This window comes from Carassius carassius, chromosome 15 (assembly GCF_963082965.1).
Source record: "Carassius carassius chromosome 15, fCarCar2.1, whole genome shotgun sequence".
Lineage (NCBI taxonomy): Eukaryota > Metazoa > Chordata > Actinopteri > Cypriniformes > Cyprinidae > Carassius > Carassius carassius.
The window spans coordinates 17372287-17398398 of record NC_081769.1 but is presented as its reverse complement, the minus strand read 5'-3'; the positions used below and the strand labels follow the sequence as shown (position 1 = coordinate 17398398).

Here is a 26112-nt window from a genome sequence, read left to right as displayed (position 1 = left end):
TGAGGTCGTGAAGCTTGGGGGGCATTTTTTATATAGCCAATATCATTATCTCATTGTAGAAATTGTAATTAAGTCAAATGTGACAACTAGTCAATGATTTGCTTTTCTTTTTTTTTTTTACTAAGCACTGTTAATGTACTGGTGGTTTTGTGATTTCTGTTGTGAAATCCTCAAAATAATGAACATTTCTCTGCATTAATTTCAAAGGCACAATCATTAATTACAGCATTTTAAAAATAGATGACCAAAAGCTGTGTTTGCTTCCTCCTAAATTCAGAGAGCTCAGCTTATCTGACTTTTAAGTGGTTAACAACAATGTCAATTTGTGGTATTATGTGCATAAAGTCTTTAAGTTATTACACTAGCATTACGTATATCTCTCTTTTTTTTTCTTTTTTTTTGTTTGCTGTTTCGTGAGGTCAATAAGTTATTTTTAGTATTCAGGAGGTAATGAAATTATATTTATTGACTGGAAGTGTATAAGGGAACCTCTGGGAAACCCAGTGTTAAGTTCTTCATGGGCTTTCCCCCTTCCTCAGCTCCAAATTGCAACTTTGACTTAAAACGCAGCTGTCTGCAGCTCAACAGATGGATCACAGTACAGGAACTCTTGCTTTTAATAATGAAAATTAGTACATGGTGGAGTATAATGTACTTTGTTAGTACAGTTTGTGTTTGAGAAGGAGTAAGAATACTTCCTTGAGAAGTGTTTCCTTCACTTACTGTGAAGTTCCTAACCGATTTAATATTCCCAAAGACAAATTGCATTATCATAACTGATTATCTGTCCTTTCAAACATTGTAAAATGGGAGGTCAGTAATCGCCAGTCAGAAGGAGCAAGTCTACTGGAACCCAGACACCCTTAGATGATGAGTATGTGTTTAAATACAAACCTATTTATTTATGCAGTGATAAAGATGGTGATCTGAGATTGCCCCGATTCTTGCTTTCTTTTAAGAGAGCTCTACATCTTTACACGTGACATCGTGACGTAAAAACGACTGGTGACTGAAAATGAGTCGCACACGCAGGGATCCTGCTAACACTTAATAGAAGTAGAACGTCCTAGAAAAATGCAGTAGTAGAAGAAACATATATGCTAAATGCAAGCCACTTTTAAAAGTGGTTATATGGAACTGTCAAATTGAAAATTTAAAAATAAGAATTAGTGATTATGAGATTGACATAGAAATATGAAAGGACATGAGTATTGCTGAAGGTGTGCAGGAAGTCTCCCTCCCTCAGTAATGTGGAGTAGATTTATTTTATTTTTTTATTAATATTGCATTACTATAATTTAGCTCGGCAACTGTTTCCAGTATGTGCAGGCGGTGTAAGCATATTTATTTCAGAATTAAAAAAAGAATGGAGATCTTTGTAATACAGAAGTTGTGAAATGGAGAAGTTCGAAATATATAAGAAACAGAACTGTGTCAGCTACTGTATAAAGACTGTATATTATATAGCAGCACCTACATTGATGTGTGTGTGTGTGTGTGTGTGTGTTTGTGTGTGAATGTGCGTATTAATAGCTGGCCCGACAGTAAGGGTTTTAGTTTAACACTTTTTGTTTGGCCCAGCCTGAGGGGAAACAGAGAGGGAAGTGAGACATTGACACCAAAACTATCATGCCCTTTTTATTTTAACTTCATATGAATGATGAACTGCATATTCACTTCATATAAAACCGTATGTTCTAGATTCCATTATGTGAAACTGTGGTGGATGTATATCAAACGAGTTATCATAGACTGAGAGCTGTCATAATTAATCCATGATTTAATAGACTTTCAAAACACTTCAAATTAATGAAGACCTCTAGTCAGCTTATTTTATTCAGATGAATTATGACATCATACTCAAAATAGTCAAAACTTGTGTGTGACACAATCTGAAAATATTCTCAAACTTTCAGCCTGAGGTATCATAGCACCATTTTACCAGCAGGCCATTCTTTGGAAACCCTTATAGATACAGCGCATTGGCTGACGGGCCTCAAGAGGGGCTTTCCTTCCCTTTTACTTCCTTTCACCAATCACTGTCGCTGGACCCTGGATTTGATCGTCTGAGGAAGTTGGCAATTCTTCAGCTTTTTGGTGGCTTTTTCACAAGTGACTCAATTTATATGAATGAAGTTTGTTTCCTGTGTAACTTTCTCTGGGATTATTACAGTCACGTTTTTAAATTGTACTGCCCCCTGGAGGAGTCTTTTTAATTATCAGTATCTGGTAAGAATTCAATGTTTCATGTACTTGGCAAGAAATAAATATCAATGAAAATATTTGTGAAAGAGTGAGAAATTAAGGATGAGGCATGAGTTTTGAGGGGGAGATAGATAAAGAGATCATATGAGATAGTGGTATATGCAGGTGGGTGATATTATTAGTCAGTCGTTGGCTTTATTTGCATTTTTTCACAAAAGGGAAGTGAGTGTGTTTCTCTGTATGTGTGTGTTTATACATGTCTGTTTGAGAGATTTTTTGGCTACAGATTTTATAACGCTGATGTTGCTTATAACTCCTTTGTATTGTAAAAAGTGCCATACAGATAAACTGAACTGGCTTGAATTTGTCAGAAACACACACACATTCAGCTGTGTTCCTACTTTTATGTAAAATATATCTATGATTTACATAATTCAGTTTAGACCAGAACTTTTTTAACCTTATTTAAAAAAAAAAAAAATGGAATTATGATTCTTTAAAGATAGCAGGTATTTCAAACACACATCTACTTTGCACGCTCTGCTTCTCACCGCTGAGGGACTGGGACAGTCCCATGGGCTCGGTTACAGTTAAATTTAAAGTGATACGTCTGTGGTGATGTTACCATTATTAGTTGTTTGATGGATTGAGCACGTCTCCAGTTGTGTGAGAATGGAGGAATCTATTCACATTTTTTTAATGTGTGCATTTGTGTGCCCTTGTTCTTCTTACTATTGAACTGTGGTATAGGATTTATCTGTTAAATCAGGGTGCAGGGCTGCTAATTGTATGCAAACTGTAATTCATTTGAACAAAATATGTTAACAGAAATGCATCATGTAGCAAACGCTAATGACTGAACTCATATCCCTCTCTCTTTTTCACAGATATCAGAATGTCAAAGCCAATAGAGGTTGAGAATCCAGCGGCAGACTCTCCGATGGAGGGCACAGGTATAAAACTACATTATATTTGTATTTTTCACATGTCTTCTGCTCAGATATTTACTTTACATAATAACATTTGCATCACATTTGTATGTCTTAACAACTATCAAAAATGATGAAAAAATAAATAAATAATAAAGAAAAAACAAAAGTGCTGCTTGGCAATGATTAATCTCGATTAATTGCATCCAAAATAAACGTTTTTATGTACATAATACTGTGTATATTTATTATGTATATATAAATATATACATGTAAATACATGTAAATATTTTCAAAGTATATGCTGTATGTGTGTGTCTTTATAAATACATAATAAATATAAACAATACACACACATATATTGTGTACACAAAAACTTTTATTTTGGATGCGATTAATCGTTGCCCAGCACTAAGTAAATTTTACAATAAAAATGTATATAAATAAATAGCATGTCTTTTGCTATATTAAAGCTAGTTTATATTTAAAAAAAACTAACTATACAGACTATCTTAACTAAAGCCTAACTAAATTTTCAAAATTAACGGAAATGTCGTCTTCTCTCATTGTGTTTGTCAGACTCAGAAAGAAATGGCTCGGATTCAAATAATCAGGTAAGTGACAGCCAGGTACCGGTGTTATACAGTATTTCATCTGAAAACAGCATGATCAAAAAAATCAAACCTGTTTCCCTCCAACAGGTTCAGCCAATGAAAATCAGCCCTTTCTCTCTTTCTCCCACACTGAGCAGCAGCACCAAGGTATGTATGCGACAGTGTTCTTCCTCACTGTCATTGTGATACAGATCTACACATATTGTTGTTAGTTTCGAAGACCGTTTAAAAGTTAGTGTTTTACAGTTTTTATATATTATAGCTTTTTTCCACCTCACGAGCTGCCAGTATTTTATTAACCTCATTTCAATACCCCCACTCACTGTCCCTTTCAGTAACAAATGAATTCATCATCAATGCTTCTCTGTCACTATGTCTAAGACTAAGGTGGAGGATTGTGGTGAGATGTCTCCCGCTGTTGTACAAACTCCACCTGCTCAGACGCCCCTTCCCCACACACAGCTGATGCTAACGGGTGGTCAGCTCGCAGGGGTGAGACACATATCAATCTTTATATGTGCTGCATACAGTATGTGTATGTGTGTCTGTGTGGGTTCCTACATGAGCTTGCTTGCTTTAGATGTGCTTTCTTTTCTAACTCTTCTTTTGGCCACACTCCTTCTCTGCCGCTCTTTCTCTCTCTAGTTGACTGCACTTTTGCCAGCACAGCAACAGCTGCTCTTACAGCAGGCGCAGCTCCTCGCTGCAGCTGTGCAGCAGTCGCATGTGGCCCACGCGGCCAGTCAACAGCAAGCCCAGCAGCAGGCAGCTCAGCCGCAGTCACAGGGCCATTCACAGAGCACACAGGAACAAAACGCCACCCCTGTCCCGCCGCCTCCTCCTCACCAGCTTCCGCTTTCTCAGCCAATCCAGCTCACTGCGCAGGTACAGCCAGTCAGTGCTGGGCAGCACACCTGAAAAGTGTTGATACTGTTCCAGAATCAGTGTTTTTCCTCTTTCAGTCCTTCATCAGAGTGAAACCGTCACATCCTTTCAGCATCTGTTTCTTTTCTCTCTTTCAGGACATTCAGCAGTTGTTGCAGCTGCAGCAGCTGGTCCTGGTTCCAGGACACACTCTGCCTTCACCCGCACAGTTTCTTTTACCACAAACACAGCAAGGGCAGCAAGGTAGCTTATTTACTATAAGTATTCTCACGCCGTGGCCTAAATACGTTTCCAACATCAGATCACTAGTTTGCCAATCGCAGTCAATCAGAATGAAAAATGATGTTTAATATGAATTAAACAATTAAACATAGAGATCTGTTGTATGTCAGTTAAGAACATTTCTAATTTACACCCATAAGAATTTATGGTAACTCTTTATTTAAAGGTGACCTTGTTACACATTACATGTACTTAGTATTATAATAACATAATTATATGCAAGTAACCCTAAGCCAAAACCTAATCCTGGCCCTATAGTAAGTACATGTAGTTAATTAATATAACTCAGTACTTAAATGTATAATTACATTGTAATAGGGACACCTTAAAATAAAGTGTAACCGAATGTATTGCTTATTATCACTTTATTACATTGTAATTTTTCATGATGTATCGATTGGCTAAAAATGGTCTGATTTAATTGTAATGAATGTAATCGTACGGTCGTGTATGTTTCAGGGCTGCTATCAACACCAAATCTAATTCCACTACCTCAGCAAAACCAAGGAAGCCTGCTGGCCGCTCCACACAGACTTAGTCTTCAAGCACAGGTACATCATCCGATCAAAGGCTGACTTTGAAAGATACATAAAAAGTATCCAGGGGAACTAGGAAAGATATTTCTTTGTTAAATGTAGAAAACTCTAAAGAAAAAAACATACAACATAAGTGATTAATTAAATGTATGACATTTTCAGTTCCCTTTTTGAAAAAGGGAAACAGTATTGTTTATGAACTTACTTTTGTGTGTATGACAGCTGTAGTAAGACTGGGGTGAATAAGATGTTTTAACAGTAAAGATTAATAGATTGTTACAACAGATTTTTGTTTTAAAAGCATAAAGTAATAATAAATTAATAATAAAAGTTAAGCATAAGTAATAATAAATATTAATATTAACAGTTTTCAACATTGATTATAAAAAGAAATGTTTCAAGAGCACCAAATCAACATATTAGAATGACCATATGACACTGATGACTGGAGTAAAGCCTACTGAAAATTCAGCAGTTTTGTCATCACAGGAATAATTATATTTTACAATATATTAAGATAGAAAACAGTTTTAAACTGTAATAGTTTTTCACAATATTACTGTTTTTGTTGTATTTTAATCATATAAATACAACCTCAGTGAGCATATAATTTCTTTAAAAACCAAAAAAAAACAAAAAACATTGGAACAGTAGTGTGTGTACTTATATTCTGTGCTATCATATTTTCATCTGACACTCACGTTGGAGTCTTGTATGTGTGTGTCTGGTTTGTGGCAGAGGGAGAAGGTTGCAGAGAGCAGCGTGAACACAGTGACTCCGGTGACCACTCATCCTGAGGAGCCCAGTGATCTGGAGGAACTGGAGCAATTTGCCCGCACATTCAAACAGAGAAGGATCAAACTGGGATTCACACAGGTACACACACACACACACACACACTCAGAAGATTTGTATTTGCCTGTATAGTAATGTTTGGTCTCTGTTTCTCTCTATAGGGTGATGTGGGATTGGCCATGGGGAAGCTCTATGGGAATGATTTCAGTCAGACCACCATCTCTCGATTTGAGGCGCTCAATCTCAGCTTCAAGAACATGTGCAAACTTAAACCTCTGTTGGAGAAGTGGCTGAATGACGCAGGTAACGGTCACAAACAGCTGCATTAGATATAACTGCTGTCAATCAAACCTAGAGCTTAAAGGGACAGTCCACCCAACTCTGAAAATTGTATCTTCACAAAAGACATTTAAAAGAATGTTGGCAACCAAACAGTTTCAATTCCTATTGACTTGAGTTGTATTTTTTGTTCATACAATGGAAGCCAAACTTGTTCAACATTCATGTTCCACAGAAGAAAGAATGGCATACAGATTTGGAATTATATGAGGATGACCATATTATATGATAAATGACCATTTTTGGGTGAACTATCCCTTTAACCTCCAATCAATCTCAAACACGTTCATGTTCATACATTAAAACTACAATTTATGTGGCATTTAGGCCACATCATTATGAAAAATATTAAATGTAAAAACTGTGATATGGCAGTAAATAAAACATTTTGTGGTTGATATAATAAGCTTAACATGCTTTTAATGGTTTACTTAGAAACAATGTCGATGGACAGCACCTTGCCAAGTCCCAGTGCTCTTTCCTCTCCCTCGCTGGGCTTTGAGGGCTTGCCTGGCCGCCGTAGGAAGAAACGCACCAGCATTGAGACCAACATCCGTGTCGCTCTGGAACGCAGCTTCATCACGGTCAGAACACATCATCACAAGTCCATCGCACAACATACATTACCGGTTAAAAGTCTGGGGTTAGATTTTATTTGTTTCCTAAAGAAGTCTGTTATGTGCACCAAGGATGCATTGGTTCATTATAAATGCAGTATAAACAGTAATATTATTAAACGTTATTACAATATAAAACAACAAATTTTCATTTTAATATTTTCTAAAATGTAATTTATTCATGTGATAGGAAAGATGAGCTTTTATTGGCCATTACTCCAGTGATCAGTATCACATGATTCTTCAGAAATCAATATGTTGATTTGGTGCTCAAGAAACATTTCTTATCAGAGTTTAAATAGTTGTGCTGCTTAATATTTTTTTTCAGGATTCTTTGATTGATAGAAAGTAAAAAATAACAGCAGTTTTTTGAAATACAAATCTTTTGTTACTGTCACTTTTTGATCCTTTTTTTTCAGTTTAATGCATCCTTGCTGAATAAAGTATTAATTTTTATTAAGTTCTGACCCCAAACTTTGAAGTGGTAGTAGATAACTAATCGCATCTGATATGAATGTCCTTAAATAATCCTATCCTAAACCACAGTTCGGTTTTCTGCATTCAGAACCAGAAGCCTACCTCAGAGGAGATCCTGTTCATCGCCGAAAAGCTCAACATGGAGAAGGAGGTGATCCGCGTCTGGTTCTGCAACCGCCGACAGAAAGAGAAACGTATTAACCCCTCCAGTGCCACCCCTCCCTTGCCCAGCCAACCCCAGCCCACCTCGCACAAACCCCCCTGCTACAGCCCGCACATGGTACGACCCGGCTTGCTCCCTTGGCCTATACACCCATCTCCAACCACCCTGTGCAACAACACTTCTAGTTTCTCCTGCATGAGCAGATGATAATAATCATTCCCATAATGATGCATATATCATTCACTCCTGAATGTGGTTTCACCCACCCTGCATTGCTTTGCATTTTAATGTGTATTAATTCATATCTTCATAGCCAATTTTTACAACTAGTCCTTGTCATAATACTTTAGGAGGATTCAGCCTCTGTTTCTAATTCTTTAGAAGGAATATTGCATTGTTTATTATTTTAACTTTCAAACTCAGTATTTGGGTCTATAATTTTGTAGCTGAGTAACTAAAATTCACAAACAGAGCACAAGCCTTCCACCAGCCTCTCTCCTTTTTCGCCCTCCATTACTCTCTGTCCGTCATGTTTCCCTTTTGACCTGTGACATCATATCCACGTCTTCCTTACAGATGCCCGGTCAGGGACCATCACAGACAGTGAGCCGTCTCGGTACACCAGGTAGGGCACAGAAGTGGACATCATCTGCTGATCAGAGATACATATAATGATATATATATATATATATATATATATATATATATATATATATATATGTATCTCTGATCAGCAGATGATGTATATATATATATATATATATATATATATAAGATGGGTGACTATTTCTTATTAATTCCCTCTGTCAGTGACCACTATGTCATCAGTTTGCCCTTTGACCCAAAATGGACCCTCCTTAAGCTCTGCACCATCTCCTGTGACCCCGCCTCCCCGCAGTGATGCCAGTCCCGCCCCTCCGACTCACAGTACACTAAGTGTGAACACAGGGTGAGTTGATTTCTCTCTCTCTCTCAAAAACACACACACACACACACACACACACACACACACACATACATCCACTCAGCACATACTCATCACCTTTTACTACCTGTGGCTCAGCAAATGTAGGTAACTGCAGTGTTTGTGTGTGTGCACAAATTTATTTTTGTGTGTGTGGTTTTGTCATCCACAGTTCATGGCATAAAAAGAATGGTGACGTTTCTAACTACATCAATGACTTTGCTGCATATTTGAGGTGAATACAACCAGCAGAGTCTGTGTTCTTACACACACATACACACACACAAATCTAAAATACACACACACACACTTTCACATAAACATATTTTTTGTCATTGTCAAGTATAGGAAAATGTGGATTTAGTGCATAAGGTGAATTCTGGAAAATTGACCTTGATATTGAGACGATGTAATATGTATGTGCACATACATAATGTAAATGCACGGTGGTATTATTATCAATTATAAGTGTTGTAGAACTTATAATAATTAATTTAATATAATTTATAAAATAGTATTTGCAAATATTTATTATATATTTGTTTTGATACTACAAAAATATATATTACAAATTTTTGAATTTGAATTCTTTTTTAAGATTTCATATTTGTTCAAAAGATTTGGTCAAATCACATTACATCTTAGCATAAGGATTGTACTGATGCGCCACTGAGGTCTGCTGGTGTGTGGCCTGCATTGTATTACATGAAAAAATGCATTTACTCTGCAAATACCTGTTTTCTTGCACTGTTTTCTAGCTCTTAACTAAGGGTGTAAATCAGACGGTTCATCATGATACGATACGATATCGATTCTCATACCCAGCGATATGATATTTGCATATACTTAAAACAATTCTATGATACAATTCGATATGATATACAGAATACAGGAGAATATAGATCGATATATCAATATTATTATACTGTCTTATACACCTATTTTAAACAACCATCTACATTTTGCAACTCACAAATGCAAGCAAAACATATAACATGAACATTTAGCTAAAATTTTCACATCCTGTTTCTCAATTGGGACATTTGGAACAAAAAATAGGCCTACAAATAACCTACCTGCTAAAATATGCAATTTGTAAAATAATGTAAATCCTCATTAGGAAACAACACAAATGAGGTACTCTTGTAGGAAAAAAAATACATTAATATATAAATAAATAAAGCTGTTAAAACTATTTGAGACTTATTTTGGCTGATACTATGGGCTCAGTTCTAAACAAAACTTCTACAGTTAACCAAATTACAAGCAATAGCAGAAAATGAACACAATATAAAAAAAACACAAATTAAATGAACAGTGCTTTTCAGGTTTTTCAGGCAGATCTAAAAGAAATGTTCAAGTACAGAAATGTAATATTAAAATAACACTGCATAGTCTTCACTGTATAGATTAAATATAGATTAATCCTTATAAAAGTTGTTCAGTCAAAATCTGTTAGATTTTTTCTTTGACAGAAGTTTTCTGTTAGTCTGCTTCCACTTTAATGCCTGTTTCACACATACTCCATCTGCAGTGCGTATGCAGTCCGTGTGCGTTACAAGTCTTATTTTGCTTTCACATAGGACGCGTTTGCAGTCTGATACTGATCCTTACCACGAACACAACATTTATCCATTATTTTGATTTCAAATTGCATACTCACTGCAGATGGAGGACATGTGAAACAGACATAAGAAGGAAAGCACGGATCCAGTGTAGCCAACTGATACACGTTTTCTTTCTCAAATGTTTATGTTAAGACAAAGGGCTATCCGACTGTGTTTACTAGCATATTCGCCAAGGCGCACATGTAATTTGGTCTGTATTTGTTCGTCCATGCACAAAAAAAGCGGAAGAGAGCTCAATTAGGCGTTAGCGCGCTGTCGATGAACCTGTATGTATGTGTACACTTTGGATGTGTACGGGTCACTGCGAGCTGAAAACTTCTCACAAGCACTCAACGATTCCGTCAACTGTACTCCACCCCAAAATGTAAATTTTTTGTCATTAATCACTTACCCCCATCTCGTACCAAACCCATAAAGGATTTGTTCGTCTTCAGAACACAATTTAAGATATTTTTGGATGAAAACTGGGAGGCTTGTGACTGTCCCATTGAGTACCAAGTAAATTACACTGTAAAGGTCCAGAAAATAATAAAATACATTGTCAGAATAGTCCATCTGCAATCAGTAGTTCAACCGTAGCATTATGAAGCAATGAGAATACTTTTTAGACAGCAAAGAAAACAAAAATAACGACTTTATTCAACAATCTCTTGTATCTCGTGTCCTCTGTGTCTCTCCACATCACCATAATGCCATTTTAGAGAATATTCACTGGACGCAAGCTGGGTACACTCTTCTGTGTCAGTTGCACGGATGCACTGTTTTTGTTAAAATCACATAGAAAATGTATCCTTGTGTCACGGCTGACACAGGATAGCAAATGCAGTTTGCGTTCAGCGGATATTCTCCAAAATGGTGTTATGGTGATGTGGAGAGACAAAGAGGAGACAAATTGTTGAATAAAGTCATTATTTTTGTTTTCTTCACATACAAAAAGTATTGTCGTCGCTTCAGAACGTTACGGTTAAACCACTGATGGCAGATGGACTGTTCTGACGATGTCTTTCATAGTTTTCTGGACCTTGACAGTGTAATTTACTTGGCAGTCAATGGGACAGTCACAAGCCTCCCGGATTTCATCCAAAATATCTTCAATTGTGTTCCGAAGTTGAACAAAGATTTTATGGGTTTGGAATGACATGGGGGTAAGTGATTAATTACAAAATTAAAATTTTTGGTGGAGTAATCCATTAAGGAAGGGGTCAATATTGCCAGATCAATTTGGCCTCCGTGAATATTGAACACGCATGTACTTTGCACGAACTGATATTGCAAGACATATTAGAGTGGGAACTAGGTTTGGGTTAATAGACAAAGTCATCGTTGGTGCCTGATAGTCATCATGATTTTGAGCCAGTACCATGACCCCCCCCATACCTCCTGCATCTCAATACCATTTCGGAAAGATAATGACCTGTATATGGAACCATGTATATGGAACCAAAACCCCTAAAGGGAACAAATACGAGATTGGTGGAAAATATATATTTCAATACTCGCAGTTATATCACTTGGTAATTATACTGTAGTCTTATATAAATTGCGGGCATCAGGGAGCCGCTATTATGCCTGGCACTGAAACTGCTTTTGAGTGCACAATCGCTTTTTAATTTCACTTTCACTTTCAAGATTCGCATTCGTACATACTCTGTTTATATGGAGCCACAGTACTTGCCACACATTTTACAAGATTAGATGTTTTGTCAGTGGTGCTCAGAATCTACAAATCATTTGCCATCATCCTCAGTCATCTCTTCTACCTACTCGTGTGGTAACTGAAATTGTATGTACTGTATTGTAACAGGCAAACATTAGCAAACATTATTTATTTTCCGTGCCTTTCTGAATATGGATTCATATTTTTGCCACACCCCTCAATCGCTGAAAAATAACTGCATTTACTATGTACAGATAAGTGCAACTGTAATATGTATTATTTTTATTGTTCTTTAATTCTAACATTATAACATGAATTGCAGTGAAACTGTTATACAGTTGAATTTATTTATACCATAGTCTCATAATTGAAGTGTAAATTCTGCAATTACATCATTGTCCAGTATTGCACCATCAGCAATTTTTAAAAATGTTTTCATAACTGTAACAAACATATTTACATACATAATAATTCAGGTGCATGTTTGATAATTGCGTTAAAATGCTCAGCGAGGTAGAAAACATCTTCTGCAAGGATATTCAAAAGGCACGATGGTGAAAAAAAACAGAAAAATGTTTCTTCGACAGGTGAAAACTTAATGCTACAGCAGCACTTCTTCGTTTTCGTCTTGTCTGATCACTCAAGCAATCTAACCACAACCTCGCCCCTCCCCACCTCCCAACCATTACAATTTCCATAGGCAATTATTTTAATGATATTCTAATGGGCCGCTTTTTGACATTACAAAACACAGGAAAACAACACTGTAGTCCAAACAAGCCGTTAGCTGTAGTACTTGAAAAGAGATTTTTTTTAAACAAAATATCTCTCTTTGGATTGGACTTTGAGTTTTATAACTTTGTAAATCTTTTTTATGCCCAAACACACACTGACTAAAAGTGAAAAAGCATAATAAGACCCCTTTAATCGATGTATCGATCCATATCGATGGATTGTTACGGCCCTACTTTAAACTATGCTTCTAAATGTTTTCTCTTTTTCCCTTCCTCTTCCCTGTATTTCTGTTTCCCATTTCTGTCTGTTTGTTCTGTGGGTTGGTTATTTGTTTGTGTGACTCAGGAATATGGTGAGGGGAGTTAACACAGGAATGAACCAAGCTCTTCTTGGCTGCAACCCACTTGCTACTATCCAAGGTTTGTGTAAAAGGGAGGGTGAGAGAGACACCAATGACTTTGCCACCTCATATCAGTCATGTGTTACTGTGTGCTCTCTGTTTGAATGTTTGTTTAAGTCCTTCCACTCCTTTTCACCCTTTTTTCACATCTGCTCATCAGTTCACATGGTACTCGTGCATCCTGTTTAATGCGTAACATGTCAGTTTCGGTGATGTTTGTGAGTAATACTGTGTTTCTCTCACAGCTCTAGCAGCCAGTGGTGGCCAGCTGCCCATTTCCAGTCTTGAGGGAAGCAGCAAGGCGTTAATTGATGGTTCTGGAGGCCAAGGAGCAGGTCTCCCCTCTTCCCTCTTCCTCAACCACTCCTCTTTGTTACCCATGGCATCAGGCACCGGCATGGGATTGGGCAGTTCAGCTCTTTCCAAAACCTCATTTCCTGTCACAGGCGGCATGAGTCCCTCCCCTTGCTCGAGCCCCATCTCTTCCTGCTCTTCCGGCGATTTGCTACATAGCCCACACTCGATTGGAGGGGCTAAAATCGAGTGACGTTGCCCAAGGCCAATTACAGGAGGAGAAGGAGGAGGTGAAACCTTACCTGTCAACCAAAGCATCTCTTGATCCCCTCGCTCCCTTTCGTTTCCTCTCATTCACACTCTCTCTCTTCCGCTCTCCCACTCTACTGATGCCAAAAATATACAGAGTAGAAGAGGGGAGAGATGGAGAGACAGAGTGGAAGCAGGAAGGAAGAGGAGAGGAGGGAAAACGAAACCAAAAAAACACCATGCGGCTTAGCTGGATGCAGCCAAATATATAAATAAAAGGAGAACAATAAACTATGTAGTGCAGTAAGAAGAGGACAAAAAGAGATCCTTGAGCACCAAAAACAAAAAAGAGAACAAACTTTACTGTGTGTTAAAGAACTCTTTGAAGCAAACATGAGGAGTACTGAATACCAAAAAGTATAATGGAACTTTGAGAGACTCACTATGACAAAAAAAAGAAAAAAAATTCCAAGCATACCAAAATCTCAAATACCAAAAACAAACACCAAAAATACGGATGGAAAAGCTTTATCCAAAGGACCTGTAAATAGCCAACCGTCCAGGACCAGACCCAGTGACAACAGTCCAGCCATCTCTGAGCTCATCATCTTATCTGCCATGCAATCACATTAATTCTTTCATGTTTATTATGATTTAATTTTAAAAATGAACGAGCCGGATTCCCAACGTTGTTGTGTTTCTCTGGTTCTTCATCATTCTTGTCTGTTTTTTTTTCTCAGAAGTAGCAGATTTTTCCATCTGTCTTTATTGAATGTTTCAGTACATATGATCATCATAATCATCATTCCATGTCTTTTCAAGCATATAGAAAGGATTGGGTGTTTGGTCTTTGATGTTCATTATATTAGCACTGCATAGCTTGATGCACTTGTTTGTCTAATGACATGAATGTCAAATAGTGTAATAAAAGTGAGACCAAGCATCACTCTAGCTTTCACGCCTCTAGTTAAGTGTAAATACTCTCGTTTCCTTCTTAATAATTAAGTGCTCGTACCTTCCTCATTCCATTTCATGCCTTCCTCACTCACTTTCTCCCTTTTGAATACCAAAGCGATCCATTCATACATGATCAGTTCATCATTTACATGATGCAGAAAGAGATCCGGGGCCCAAACCTTGAGGAGGCCGCTCTGGTAAGACAGCATGGCAACATGGGAAATGGTGAAGGGGCTCCCATCCTCTCTGCTTCTTCTTAAAGCCAAACAAAAATGGAGCAAAACTTCACAGCCAGACAAACTTCCCATAAAGGAAAACCAAAAACGAACCAAGCCAAAAATCAGATGGAGGTGTAAAGTGAGTCGCTGTACAGAAAAAGAGTATCCCTTCATGCATCTCTGGACCGAGGTCACCCAGAACCATGTAGCAAGCGATCCGCCTCTGCCTCCTGTCATTCAAACTCTTCCTGGTCCTGGGTGGCGAGATCTTTGATGACCTCACTGGACTCATCTGAAGAAGATGTTTCGGGTTCATTTGAGGGTTGGGAGGGTTGTTACTTTTGGTCTTTCGTTCCGTCTGTCTGTTTTGTGGGACTTTTCTTGGCTGTGTGTGTAGATTTGTGTGCTTTCTTTTGGGGAAAAGGTATTCACGTATTTGCGGAAATCTCATTTTTTTATGTTCCTTACTTGTTCCTATCTAGTTGTGTTAGAGACTCTAATCAGGTGGTTGAAACAATACTGTGAAAATTCAGTTCAACAGATAAGAAACCAGGATAAACATGCTCAAGTACATCCAAAGAACCAAAGTCGAGTATAAACAAGCTTTAAAGAGAACCAAATATCACATAAGCAACAATTTACATGCTCTCATCCACCTTACCGTTGTATTTATATCGTGCTGAAATCTGTAGTCGGTGAGTGCTGCAGGTTCAACGAGGAACGGCTACATGAACTGAGTTCTCTACGTTACCGTATAGTCCGAATGGGTCAGTTAGTGCTTCTTTAGATTTTGTAGTAAATGATCTATGTTATAATGCTTACTAATTGCTAATGTATGGAAGAAAAACATTGTGAAAAGATAAAAAAATGTTGATATTTACTTAGACCAAAAATTCACAATTCTTTCTTTTGGGTTTTTGTGTTTTTTTTCCTGCTCCATTTTATTATTTAGATTTTTTTTGTGTGTGTGTTTCTTTTTTTATTCTCCTCTAGCTCGTTTGTGAATTTCTTAACAAATTTTTTTTTGTAATTATGATTCATATTATTATTTATTTAATATATTCAAGATGCTGTTTTGTAGTGGGTGTGTTTGAGGCACCAGATTGTATTCAAATGTAAACTTGCTTTGCCAAGGCGACCTTTCAAACCAAATCCATCGACAAATGCAACTGTCGGTCCTAAAGTGCCGGCCGCTAATCAACAGCGTAGGGGCGGACACTTGTCTTCTCGACCTCTTAGCTGTTCCTTACTGGACAGAGCCTGTGGGAGGGAAACCTATCAGGGGAAAAAGCAGCACTGTGTTTCTTCTGCTCAAATGTTTCGGTAGCATTCATTCAGCGTTGAAGTAACCTTCCAGAGTAAAAGCATACACTGCCATGGCTTAGAAGGGATAAGGTCCTATAGGATATGTGCGTACCTGTCTTGCCACTGCTGATATTAGGGATCGTGTTGCTATGGTTACTGTGGCGAAGGCTACCTCTTGTGATGGTGTCGTCATGGCAGCGCAGTGCTGCCATGAGCCTTGACCTGAAAGCTTTAAACAGCTACAAAACCAAAAACTTTAGGGGAGGAAAGACGGAGGGATTTTGGGTTCCTTGATAGAAAATACAGCTGAATGTATGTATTGTATGATAGCAGAAATGTATCAGTGCTCCATCTTCCTCTCTTTTTGCTCTCTGCCTCACTCCTCCTCCTCTTTGTCCTATTCCTATTCCTGCTTTGTTTTTGTTTTTATTTTGTAGCGTGTCTATTGTTCTGTCTCCTGGTTAGGGGGTGTAGAAGAGAGATAGTTCCTCATATACCTCACTCTCTTAACAACAAACCAAATAGATGAATGCTTTAAAACAAAGAAGCAGGGGCCGAGGAGAAGTGTTTTGATAGGCCAGGGAACATTATGAAAATAAAAACACTCAAATAACCTCACTGATGCTCTGACAGGTTCACTCCCTCGGCCCCTGGGACCACTTTTCCAGTCACTAAACACAGGGCAGGACACATACACACACCTTTTCATAGATGTACACACTTATTGTGCATGTGTAAGTATATAAGTCAGAAAGGTGACTGAAGAGCGGGAGGCGACTGTTGTTGCTAGGTGACAAATGTTATGTCGTAAAACGCAAGAGATGTTGAAGAGGAATATAAGGGGTACCCTTTCAATCTTGCGTTATCTTTTCTATAGCTTTCCTTCTTACCGTTACAGTCAGGCTCCGTTACAGTCAGGCTCAGTTCCGTTCGTCTTAAAAACTTGGCTAATATCTGCAGCTTAAGGGAGCGTGTTCAAAGTGTGAGTCTCTCAGTGGCGTGAATCTCCAGAGAATGATACCAAAGCAACACGTCATTCTGAGACCGAACACAACACACACGCTCCCTAAGATCTGTACACATTCCTTGAGGTTGATTCGCAGCGTTTTTCAATTTAAAGGGGTCATATGACGTTGCTAAAAAAAAGAACATTATTTTGTGTATTTGGTGTAACGAGATGTATTTATGTGGTTTAATGTAAAAAAAACATTTTCTACATACTGTACATTACTGTTTCTCCTCTATGCCCCGCCTTTTTGAAACCATTGATATTTACGAAGCTCTTCATTCTGAAAAGCGAGGTATGCTCTGATTGGCCAGCTATCCTGTGCGTTGTGGCAAGCATTTATAAAGGAGGCATTTGTTGCATCTATTGGGGACATACTGTTTAAAATTACTTATACTGTCTTCGTGTTGCATTGCATCGCGCCACATAAACATAAAACGATGTCTGCATTTGTGATCGGAGAAACAACAACAAGCGCTACTCTACACTGCTCAAAACTTGTGTATCTGAATATTTGGGTTGAACTGTTCTGGAACCGTGTTGTAAATACAACTTTACCACTGATTTCTAGTTGTGTCCTCTTTTGGAAGGCCAAACAAAGTAGTTTCATATTTGCAATGAAACACACAGCATTTCAACAACATGGTGGCGGCAGCAACAATACTACCGCTAGAATCAAAGTAATGCCTTGTTTCTTTCTGTGAACAGTTCGGAGGCTTTATGCAAATCTTCCCACACAGTGATGCAGACATGTTGGGGAGTGTTTAAATGAGGTGTTTTAGGGGACATGGACGAGTCTTAACTTTTATAAAGAATATCTCTTTGGGTTTGAGACTTTTGTCTTTGCAACTTTAGAAAAGAAAACTTGAAATCACATCATATGACCCTTTTAACAATCGGATATGGGTGAAAATTCCTGAGGAAAGAAAAAAAATCATATAATTTCAAATCGCCTAAGAGAACTGCAAATGAGTCTTTCTGTTCTCATTTTACTCTCTAATTGTTGTTTTACCTGCTCTCTCTATATATATATTATACATTAAAAAAAAAAAAAAAAAAAAAAAACAGCTTCAGTCCAAAGGTGTTTAAAAAGATTTTTTTAAAATAGCAAAGAACTTAAACAGGTCTAGTTAAACCAAAGAGCTCCACTAACACATCCTCAGCTGTTTTCTTTTGTCTCTTCTCTTGGTCACCTAGCAACCCAGTTTCTGAAGGTATCACTTCAACTATCCAAAGTAACATACGATGAAAATAATGATGAAATGTATATTTTTAAATATTCATTATTTGGGGAAAAATCTTCATGGTGATGATGATCTTAAAGACAAGACTTGGTATGTCTGTGATTAATTTTTGTTTCCGTTTTTGGAGGTTAGCGGTGTTAATCTGTCCCCTGCATCTTCTCCCTGATTTCATGTTCGCTGCTCACTCAGTGCGTAAATGAAAGCGCGTGCGTGCGTCATTGTCTGTGCGTGCATATGTTCATGTGAGCGTATTTTACACTCTTAAATCGGACAGATATGCGGTTATTTTGGCATATGTGCGTGAATGTGTGCGTCTGTTTTGCTTGTTGATGTAGGCTACGTTGTCATGTTTTCCCCTTTCCATCGTTCCTTTTTTTCTCACTTGAGTTGAGCAGTTCCTTTTTCTTCTCTTCTGTCCTCTGTCTCTCTTTTTCTCCCTATGGTGTCAGGTTAGCCTTTTGGTGTAATTATCTCTGAAACCAAAAAAAATAGTTGACAAATAACTCGCTTGTTCATTGTACAGTGTTGTTCATTTAAAGTCATTTTTGTAACTGAAAGTGTTTCATTCATCTGAATAAAAACGGTAGAGAAAAAGAACAGTGCATGAAAATGTTGTCTTTTCCTTGAGTGTGTGACGCGATCAGTCCTCGTTTGGCCGCTGGGTGGCAGCAGCAGCCACACGCTGTTCTCCTTCATATGGATGAATCATCCGCGAGAGCTTCTGCCTCCACATGGTGCATCAACTTAGTCACTTTCTCTTCCCCTTGCTTCCTTCACTCTCTCTAGATCTATCTGTTTCGCTCTTTTCTCCCTCTTTTTTCCACTTTTCACAGCTCTCGTTTGCACATCTGACTCATATAGGACATCTGGTCTTTGCCAGACAGCTCGTCCTTTACTCATGTTCTACTCCTCTCCAATTTAGACGAATCAAATGTAATATTATATGTCTTTACATCTGCTACTGAAAAAACACCCAACATCAGCCAAAGTTTAACTTTAGTTAGGAACCCAAAGACCTAAAGTTGAGCTGATCCGATCCTTTCCACATTAAAACGTAGTATGTTAGTAAAAAGTAAAATTAAGAAATGTACAAGTAGCCTATATGACAAATCAAAAATGATTATTTTAATGAGTTCATAATGTCAGAGTATTTAAGTTTTGTGTCTTTTGAGACTTAAGAGACCTCTACAGGAAAGTGAGTGGAATTCATAGTTGTAAACACACCACTGTCATGCCTGTACGGGTGCATTTGTTGCTGCTGTAAAACAGTCTGCCTTTTTCATGGTATTTTGAACCTGCTCAGCAAACTAAAACACGATTTAGGGAAAGCATGGCGTGGGAATGAAACAGAAGCACTATGTGTGCCAATAAACATATATTTTAAGGTTAAAACTTTACATATAGTTTTAATTTAACCTACACATTAAAATGGTTCGCTATGCATATTAATTTTGCCCATGCTTAAACACTTGTTGCAGATTGAATAGCCCTGGTATAGACTTATATATCCATCACTTTAACTTAAAACTCTATCTGTTGTTTTCACTAAGTTATTTCACACTTGTTTTGTCTACAAGCAGATGAGTTGGACTGTGGAAACTGTGCATCACTGATTGCGAGGAGGTATACAACATGTCAGCGTCACAGAAACATTTCTGTAAATTTGTCCTGTTATGAGTGGGTTGGATTGACAGGTCGTTTCAAAGTAGTGGGGAGGTTAAAAGCAAAAGTATGCCTATTGTGTTCACAATGCCACTGACATTACTGACAAGGAGGATTTTGTTAGCCTATAGTTAAAGACACTGATGGTCCTTTCCCACTTACATTATGTTAAGTCCAGCACAAGCTGCATGTTTCTTACCAGCTTGTAAATACTGGTAACAGAGTCCAACAGTCAGGTTCTGGAAGCAAAAAATCCCCTTAAATATCTGCATAATATTATATGTATAAACCTTTAATTAATCTTTGATTAGTCACGTGACATATACTTCTCAGGTTTGGCTGTATTTCAACTGTGAATTTCCACTGAGAATGCTAACAGTAAAGCTCGTCCAGGTATCATTTACCACCTAAGACCTGTGCATAAGTAAATGTAATTTCAGTCTGCAGGAGCTGTGAGATGTTTACAGATTGGTCACAGGAGGCGTCAGTCATCTCCTCTCCCACTCACAATCTGCCTCAGTCAGACTGTACCCGCCCACTCACAGAGACAGGTGGTCAATCTGTCGCTTCAGTGGCACAGGTGTGTGTTTGTGTGAGTGTGTAACAGCACTCCAAGACGGAACAGATGACGGTGGCATTTCAGGTGTGTAACAGGAGCACAGTAAATTCCACAAACATGGGGCTGGAGCATATGCTCTTTTGTTTATGTTATTATCAACCATAACACTCTATCTTTGTCATGGAATCCTGCAACAATGATTACAAGCTAAACAAATACAGTGTGGGCTTGAGGAAATCATCTGACGTTTAGAGTTTCAGAGGACATTCTCACACAAACAATCAAATTCCCTTCCTCTGCCTGAGTGTTTTCACACCCTTCCCTGAGCTGCCGCACCTGCAGAGCACACACAGTGTCAGAACTATTCGACATATGACTACACTCTTAAATAGCTATTGACATTCAGTCTAAACACACAAATGGTCAGTGATCGGCTCTATAAGTCACACTTGTGACCTTTGTGAGGAATGTGTGCCTGTGATTTACACATTTTACAGGCATTCAAAGCCACCCAAATAACCGATGACATGGTTTCATTTAGCAGAAACATACAGTATCTACTACTTATAGTACAGTATTTACTAGGTAACAATTTTGTCTAGTTACGGTAGTTCCTCGGTGCGACTCTTGCGTGATCCTGTAGCTGAACTATTCAGTGCCTAGAAATCATACAACATCATTTTAATTAATTCTATGTATGTCAATTAACTGTTGTCACAACTGTTAAAGGGATAGTTCACCCTAAAATGAAAGTTTTATGTTTATCTGCTTACCCACAGGGCATCCGTGATATAGGTGACTTTGTTTCTTCAGTATAATACAAATGAAGATTTTTAACTCAAACCGTTGCAGTCTGTAAGTCATATAATAGAAGTGAATGGGAATCATGGCTTTGAGTCAAAAAAACATACACAAACAAAACCAAATTAAACCCTGTGGCTCATGATGATACATTAATGTAAGAAACTTGCACAGTATTTATATTGTTTTTTTAACTCTGATTCACCGTAATGTCCAAACAGTCCTGAGCGCATTTTCAACAGCCGGCGCGTCATGTCTTCTTCTTCTTCTTGCTTTACAGTGGATTTGTAGTAAATCAGAGATTGTAAATCTGCGGTAAAATGAAGTGAACAAAGGACCAAGTTCTTACTGACATGGTCTGCATCTTCATTAAAAATAAAATGAATCCACAATTCCCTAATGTTGGGATCAGAATGAAGGCAATGCAAACACTGTTTTTCCACAGCTTGGCACTGCACAGCATCTTGTTGTCTTCAGACCCATCTTTTCATCTGGTTTGTGCATAGAGCACAGAGCTGTGTGGAATACTTTTTTACACTTTACTTTAAAAAGTTTTACACATTAAGAAGTATGTTTATGTGGAGAGTCAGTGGAGGAGTGGATGATTCATGTACACTCACATGAGATGAAGATGTAATCATAATAGTTTTCAAAAAAAAGTCTCTTAATTGTATATGGTGTGGGTTGCCCCCTTCAATGTATTTTGTGTTTCACTAAACATTGAAGAAAATCACTCGTTGGCTGCCGCCTCTGTAGGTACACTAGTGCGAAGAATGAAAATTAGACAATGCTGTACACATATTATCATATATACACTAATTATCAAGTTTTACCAATAGAGAATCAGTACCTGTACAGCTGAAGAAGCAGAAAAATAAGACGGACATACTGACTTGAAGGAAGACTGATAACCCCGTTGAAAAAACAGCACATGCTGGTTAGGTATGTTTTGAAGCATGGCTGCTGGTTTAAGCTGGTTCTTAGCTGGTCATGAGCTGGTTTAAGCTTGTCATGTGCTGGTCCTAAGCAACTCAGTAATAAGTAACTCAGGAAATACAAAAAAATAAATAAAAATAACGAGCATAAACAACAGTATGGAATACACAAGATCAAAATATTTGATGACAGAGAAAATCCTGAGTAGTGATGGCCAAATTGCACCAAATTGTTTAAAATGACAGGTAAGTAAAAAATGAATGTGTGTGGTATTGATGCGTAAAGTAGGCCTACATGAATGACAGCAATGCTAATGCGAGCTAAAGAGCTACTGGATATATTGTTAAATGTGATAACATATAACCAAAGCAATAGACTGTGAAATGAAACATTTTTTTGTTATTTGTATTTTCTTAATTTGCTTAGTTTTTGCAATCAAACAGCGTACTAGTTTACCATACAGCTAGTTGATTAGCCTGCTAGCTTAGCCTATACACTGTGCAAATGACCAATTATACTATTTTATATGTACGGTTTTTCTGATCCTTGACCTTACAAAGGCCAAGTTGTTTGGAAAATGCATGGATGTTTTTAATGATTTACAAACTGCTAACCCTTGGGCTCCATGACAGAGGCCACAGAAATAAATCTTTGAGTCAGTTATCTGCAATGCAAATATCATGTGAATAATCACTTGGTAAATGTAGAAAAAAGGATGTTACGGTAATGCTGAGAACATAGACCCAAACCCTTGTGACAATCTTGAGATGTGATGATGAGTGATGCTAACCTGCAAAACCTAAAACTTGCAGGACTCAAGAGCACGTCGCTGATACTTTATGGTTCTTCCCTTTCAGAGTTTGAAACGAGGAGCTTTGGGTTACCGCCATCTATCTGGAACACACCACCACATCTTGTCAGTTAATACAGATCCTACGAGCATGAGACAAATACACAAAACTGAGAAGATATGGGGGTGTCCCACATTACACATGGACTTGGTGAGTCATTAGGAACATCTAGTGCCCACAGTATGAATTTGGTACCTACACAGATTTCCTATATTTGTGATTAGCCCCCACACACAGAGAATAACATACATCTGTCATAGCAAGTTACAACAGAGGTCTCTTTAGCTTTATAAACCATAGCAGAATCAAACAGCTTTACAGTCCTGAGATGTAACTTGAGGTGGCGAATGCTGAGTGGATTTTGAATTATCAGAAAATGTATTTAGCAATGAACTGTCTGAACTGTCTGAACAGCATAGCTCTTGCAGCTCAGGAAACAGATTGCTCAAAAATTGTTCTTATAAAAAAGTTGTCATGTTGTTCCATACCAGCATGCAGTTTTGTTTTATGTGCAACAAGAACGTTTAAGTAGAAATTTAATACACAGATTTTGCTATTTAACTACTCTAAATAAGACTTTTATTTTCTTTCTTTTTTTGGCTTTGGGTCAAATATTGTTAGATGTTGTGACTACATCATTTGGACCCAAAAATAATCTTTCTTCAGAAAGTGAATTTTTTATACAGGAAGATGATTCTGGTTGTCAATGGATCCTTTTCACATTTTCGGGATTCTCAGAAGCGGAAGTCATCATAGTTGGGAAAATTTCTATAGTGGTGAAGGGAAAATATAAACATATATTCCCCTCTATGACTTTAAAAGAGGGGAAAAATTTTTGATAGACTGATAATTGTTAGAAAAAATGTCATGTGTTGTCACTCTCTCAGCCATTGTATTATAAACACTTACACAGCAGTGTTAACCAGTTTTTTTTTTCTTTTTTTTTTCTTCATTTAATGCCAAGGTAGTACAACACAGTACAAGTATAGTGCTATAAATGTAGATGAAAGGGGTCATGAACTGAGAAACCAAAATTGCCTTGATCTTTTGAAATGTATGAGGTGATTGTACTATAAAAACATCCTGTAAGTTTCAGAACTCAGAACTTTTCATCAGTCTACAAACAGCTCCTATTGAAGCCAATCGACCAAAACGACAGCTTTTAGAATGTTCTATACTCTATGATGTATTAGTGTGGCTAAGCACCGCCTCCACAGTAGAAGTTCAATGCCTGCTTCGACATCACTCTGTGTCTGTTTAGCCCCACCCACTGATTCACACATGTAGTTTTTATGACGAGAGAGCGAACTCTCTCGAAAGCAAACGATAAAGATGGCTCTGAAGATAACAAGACACTGTGCAGTGCCAAGCTGTGGAAAAACATTATCATTGCCTTCTTTCTGATCTCAGCATCAGGAAAGAGTGAATTAACTTTATTTTTGATACTGAATATCCAGACTGCATCAGTAAGAACTTGGTCCTTTGTTCACCTCATTTTACTAAGGATTCGTTAACAAACAAGGCACAATTCGACAAGGGATATTTAAAAGATTATAACTAAAAGGCGAATACTGTGCCGACTATATTGGATACGACACTAATGACGCAACACAATTGTGAGAGACTCTTTTTATTACGTGGTCACTATTGCTTGGTTTCTTCTTACAGATCGTTTGATATATATTGAGTTATATATTGAGTTTTTCCACTGCTGTCCAAAAAATGTATTTATTAAATATGATGAAATATATAGCTAAACACAGTTGTCTATTGGCAAAGTTTAAAGTGGCTAAGTGTAAAATGGTAGTTTATGACTTAAAATTTCTTTGAATTCTAGTTCATTTTAATACCACTTCCTTACATTCAATTGCAATTCTGTTTGCTACCGCAATTCTTGACCCCAATGTATAGGAACATTTTATGCGTAATATCCTAAAACCAGTTTACAGCATAAGTTAATTTTTTATATGAATATTCTGTAAAACAGAAGGCCATTTTTGTGCATCTCTCTATCTGTGAAATGTCATGTAGTGATTTGAGACGGCGCTTGAATTACTTGAAGTTCAGCAGCTGGTGTACTTTCAGCAGCAATGAGTAGCAGCCCTGTGTTGACCCCGCTTTAGACCCGTCATGCTGCTAAATCAGACCTCTGATTGGCTCCACGCCTCTGAAATGACAGCTGTACTGGATACAGATCCATGGCGCTGGAATGAAGGTATGGCAGCATATTCAGTAGTGGAAACAGTGAACTGTGCCAATAGGAAGAGTTTGATCCTAAGCAAGATACTGGAGACACCATCAACACACTTATGTGCTTAATATAGCAACTGACATAGAGCGAGACATACCTCTCTGTTGCTCCTCAAATATCACAGGCCTGTTACTCCTAAGGACTTCAGGTTGGGTGTCCAGCATGGCATTCTCTTCTTTAACTTGTTCTCTTTATTTCCCTCTTGCCATCTTTAACCTGCCCTCCTGTCTCCCCCTCCGCTCTCTGTCCTTGGCAGAGCAGTGTGTGGTAATCCTATTACTCTTGTGTGAAAACCAGCTGAGAGAAAGAGAGGGAGACGGAGAGAGAGGGATTTTCAGGTCTCTGTTATAGTGGAGAGCAGACAAAAAGCACTTTAAGCTATGGAACATGACCCTAAAGACTGAGGGACGGATACAGGGACGAGAGAGGAGGGGCGTGAAAGGGAAATGATGGGACTCCTGACAGCTGGAGCGCCAAACTTGAAAATAAACATGTTCTTTGATGACAAAGAGCCCAGTGACATGCTCTCTCATCTTTCCACTCTCACAAGGAC

The 26112-nt window shown here is 37.9% G+C and overlaps 1 protein-coding gene and 2 long non-coding RNA genes across 10 annotated transcripts in view; 2 read left to right on the top strand and 1 right to left on the bottom strand.

Moving 5' to 3' along the window:
* LOC132158300 (POU domain, class 2, transcription factor 2-like) overlaps nt 1-14711 on the top strand; it is a 41901-nt gene extending 27190 nt beyond the window's left edge. For 3 of the 8 annotated variants that reach the window (XM_059567650.1, XM_059567654.1, XM_059567651.1), the window contains exons 2-17: nt 3093-3158; nt 3714-3748; nt 3836-3895; nt 4130-4240; nt 4394-4633; nt 4771-4876; nt 5375-5466; nt 6190-6327; nt 6408-6549; nt 7021-7169; nt 7768-7959; nt 8419-8467; nt 8653-8791; nt 8979-9041; nt 13172-13245; nt 13472-14711. In XM_059567650.1, coding sequence (XP_059423633.1) covers nt 3093-3158; nt 3714-3748; nt 3836-3895; nt 4130-4240; nt 4394-4633; nt 4771-4876; nt 5375-5466; nt 6190-6327; nt 6408-6549; nt 7021-7169; nt 7768-7959; nt 8419-8467; nt 8653-8791; nt 8979-9041; nt 13172-13245; nt 13472-13773 — 1958 coding nt within the window. In that variant the 3' untranslated portion in view covers nt 13774-14711. The remainder of the gene's footprint in view (nt 1-3092; nt 3159-3713; nt 3749-3835; nt 3896-4129; nt 4241-4393; nt 4634-4770; nt 4877-5374; nt 5467-6189; nt 6328-6407; nt 6550-7020; nt 7170-7767; nt 7960-8418; nt 8468-8652; nt 8792-8978; nt 9042-13171; nt 13246-13471) is intronic. The other 5 variants (XM_059567655.1, XM_059567656.1, XM_059567652.1 and 2 more) reach the window with 4 other exon arrangements.
* Nucleotides 14712-22321: 7610 nt separating this feature from the next.
* Nucleotides 22322-25924, bottom strand: LOC132157737 (uncharacterized). Its single transcript, XR_009437602.1, has 4 exons — nt 25657-25924; nt 25365-25512; nt 23248-23351; nt 22322-22543 (listed from the first exon to the last, which is right to left on the bottom strand). It is a non-coding gene; the product is annotated as an uncharacterized LOC132157737 (long non-coding RNA).
* Nucleotides 22364-24549, top strand: LOC132157738 (uncharacterized). The gene is made up of 3 exons (XR_009437603.1): nt 22364-22463; nt 23315-23458; nt 23995-24549. It is a non-coding gene; the product is annotated as an uncharacterized LOC132157738 (long non-coding RNA).
* Nucleotides 25925-26112: the final 188 nt, after the last annotated feature.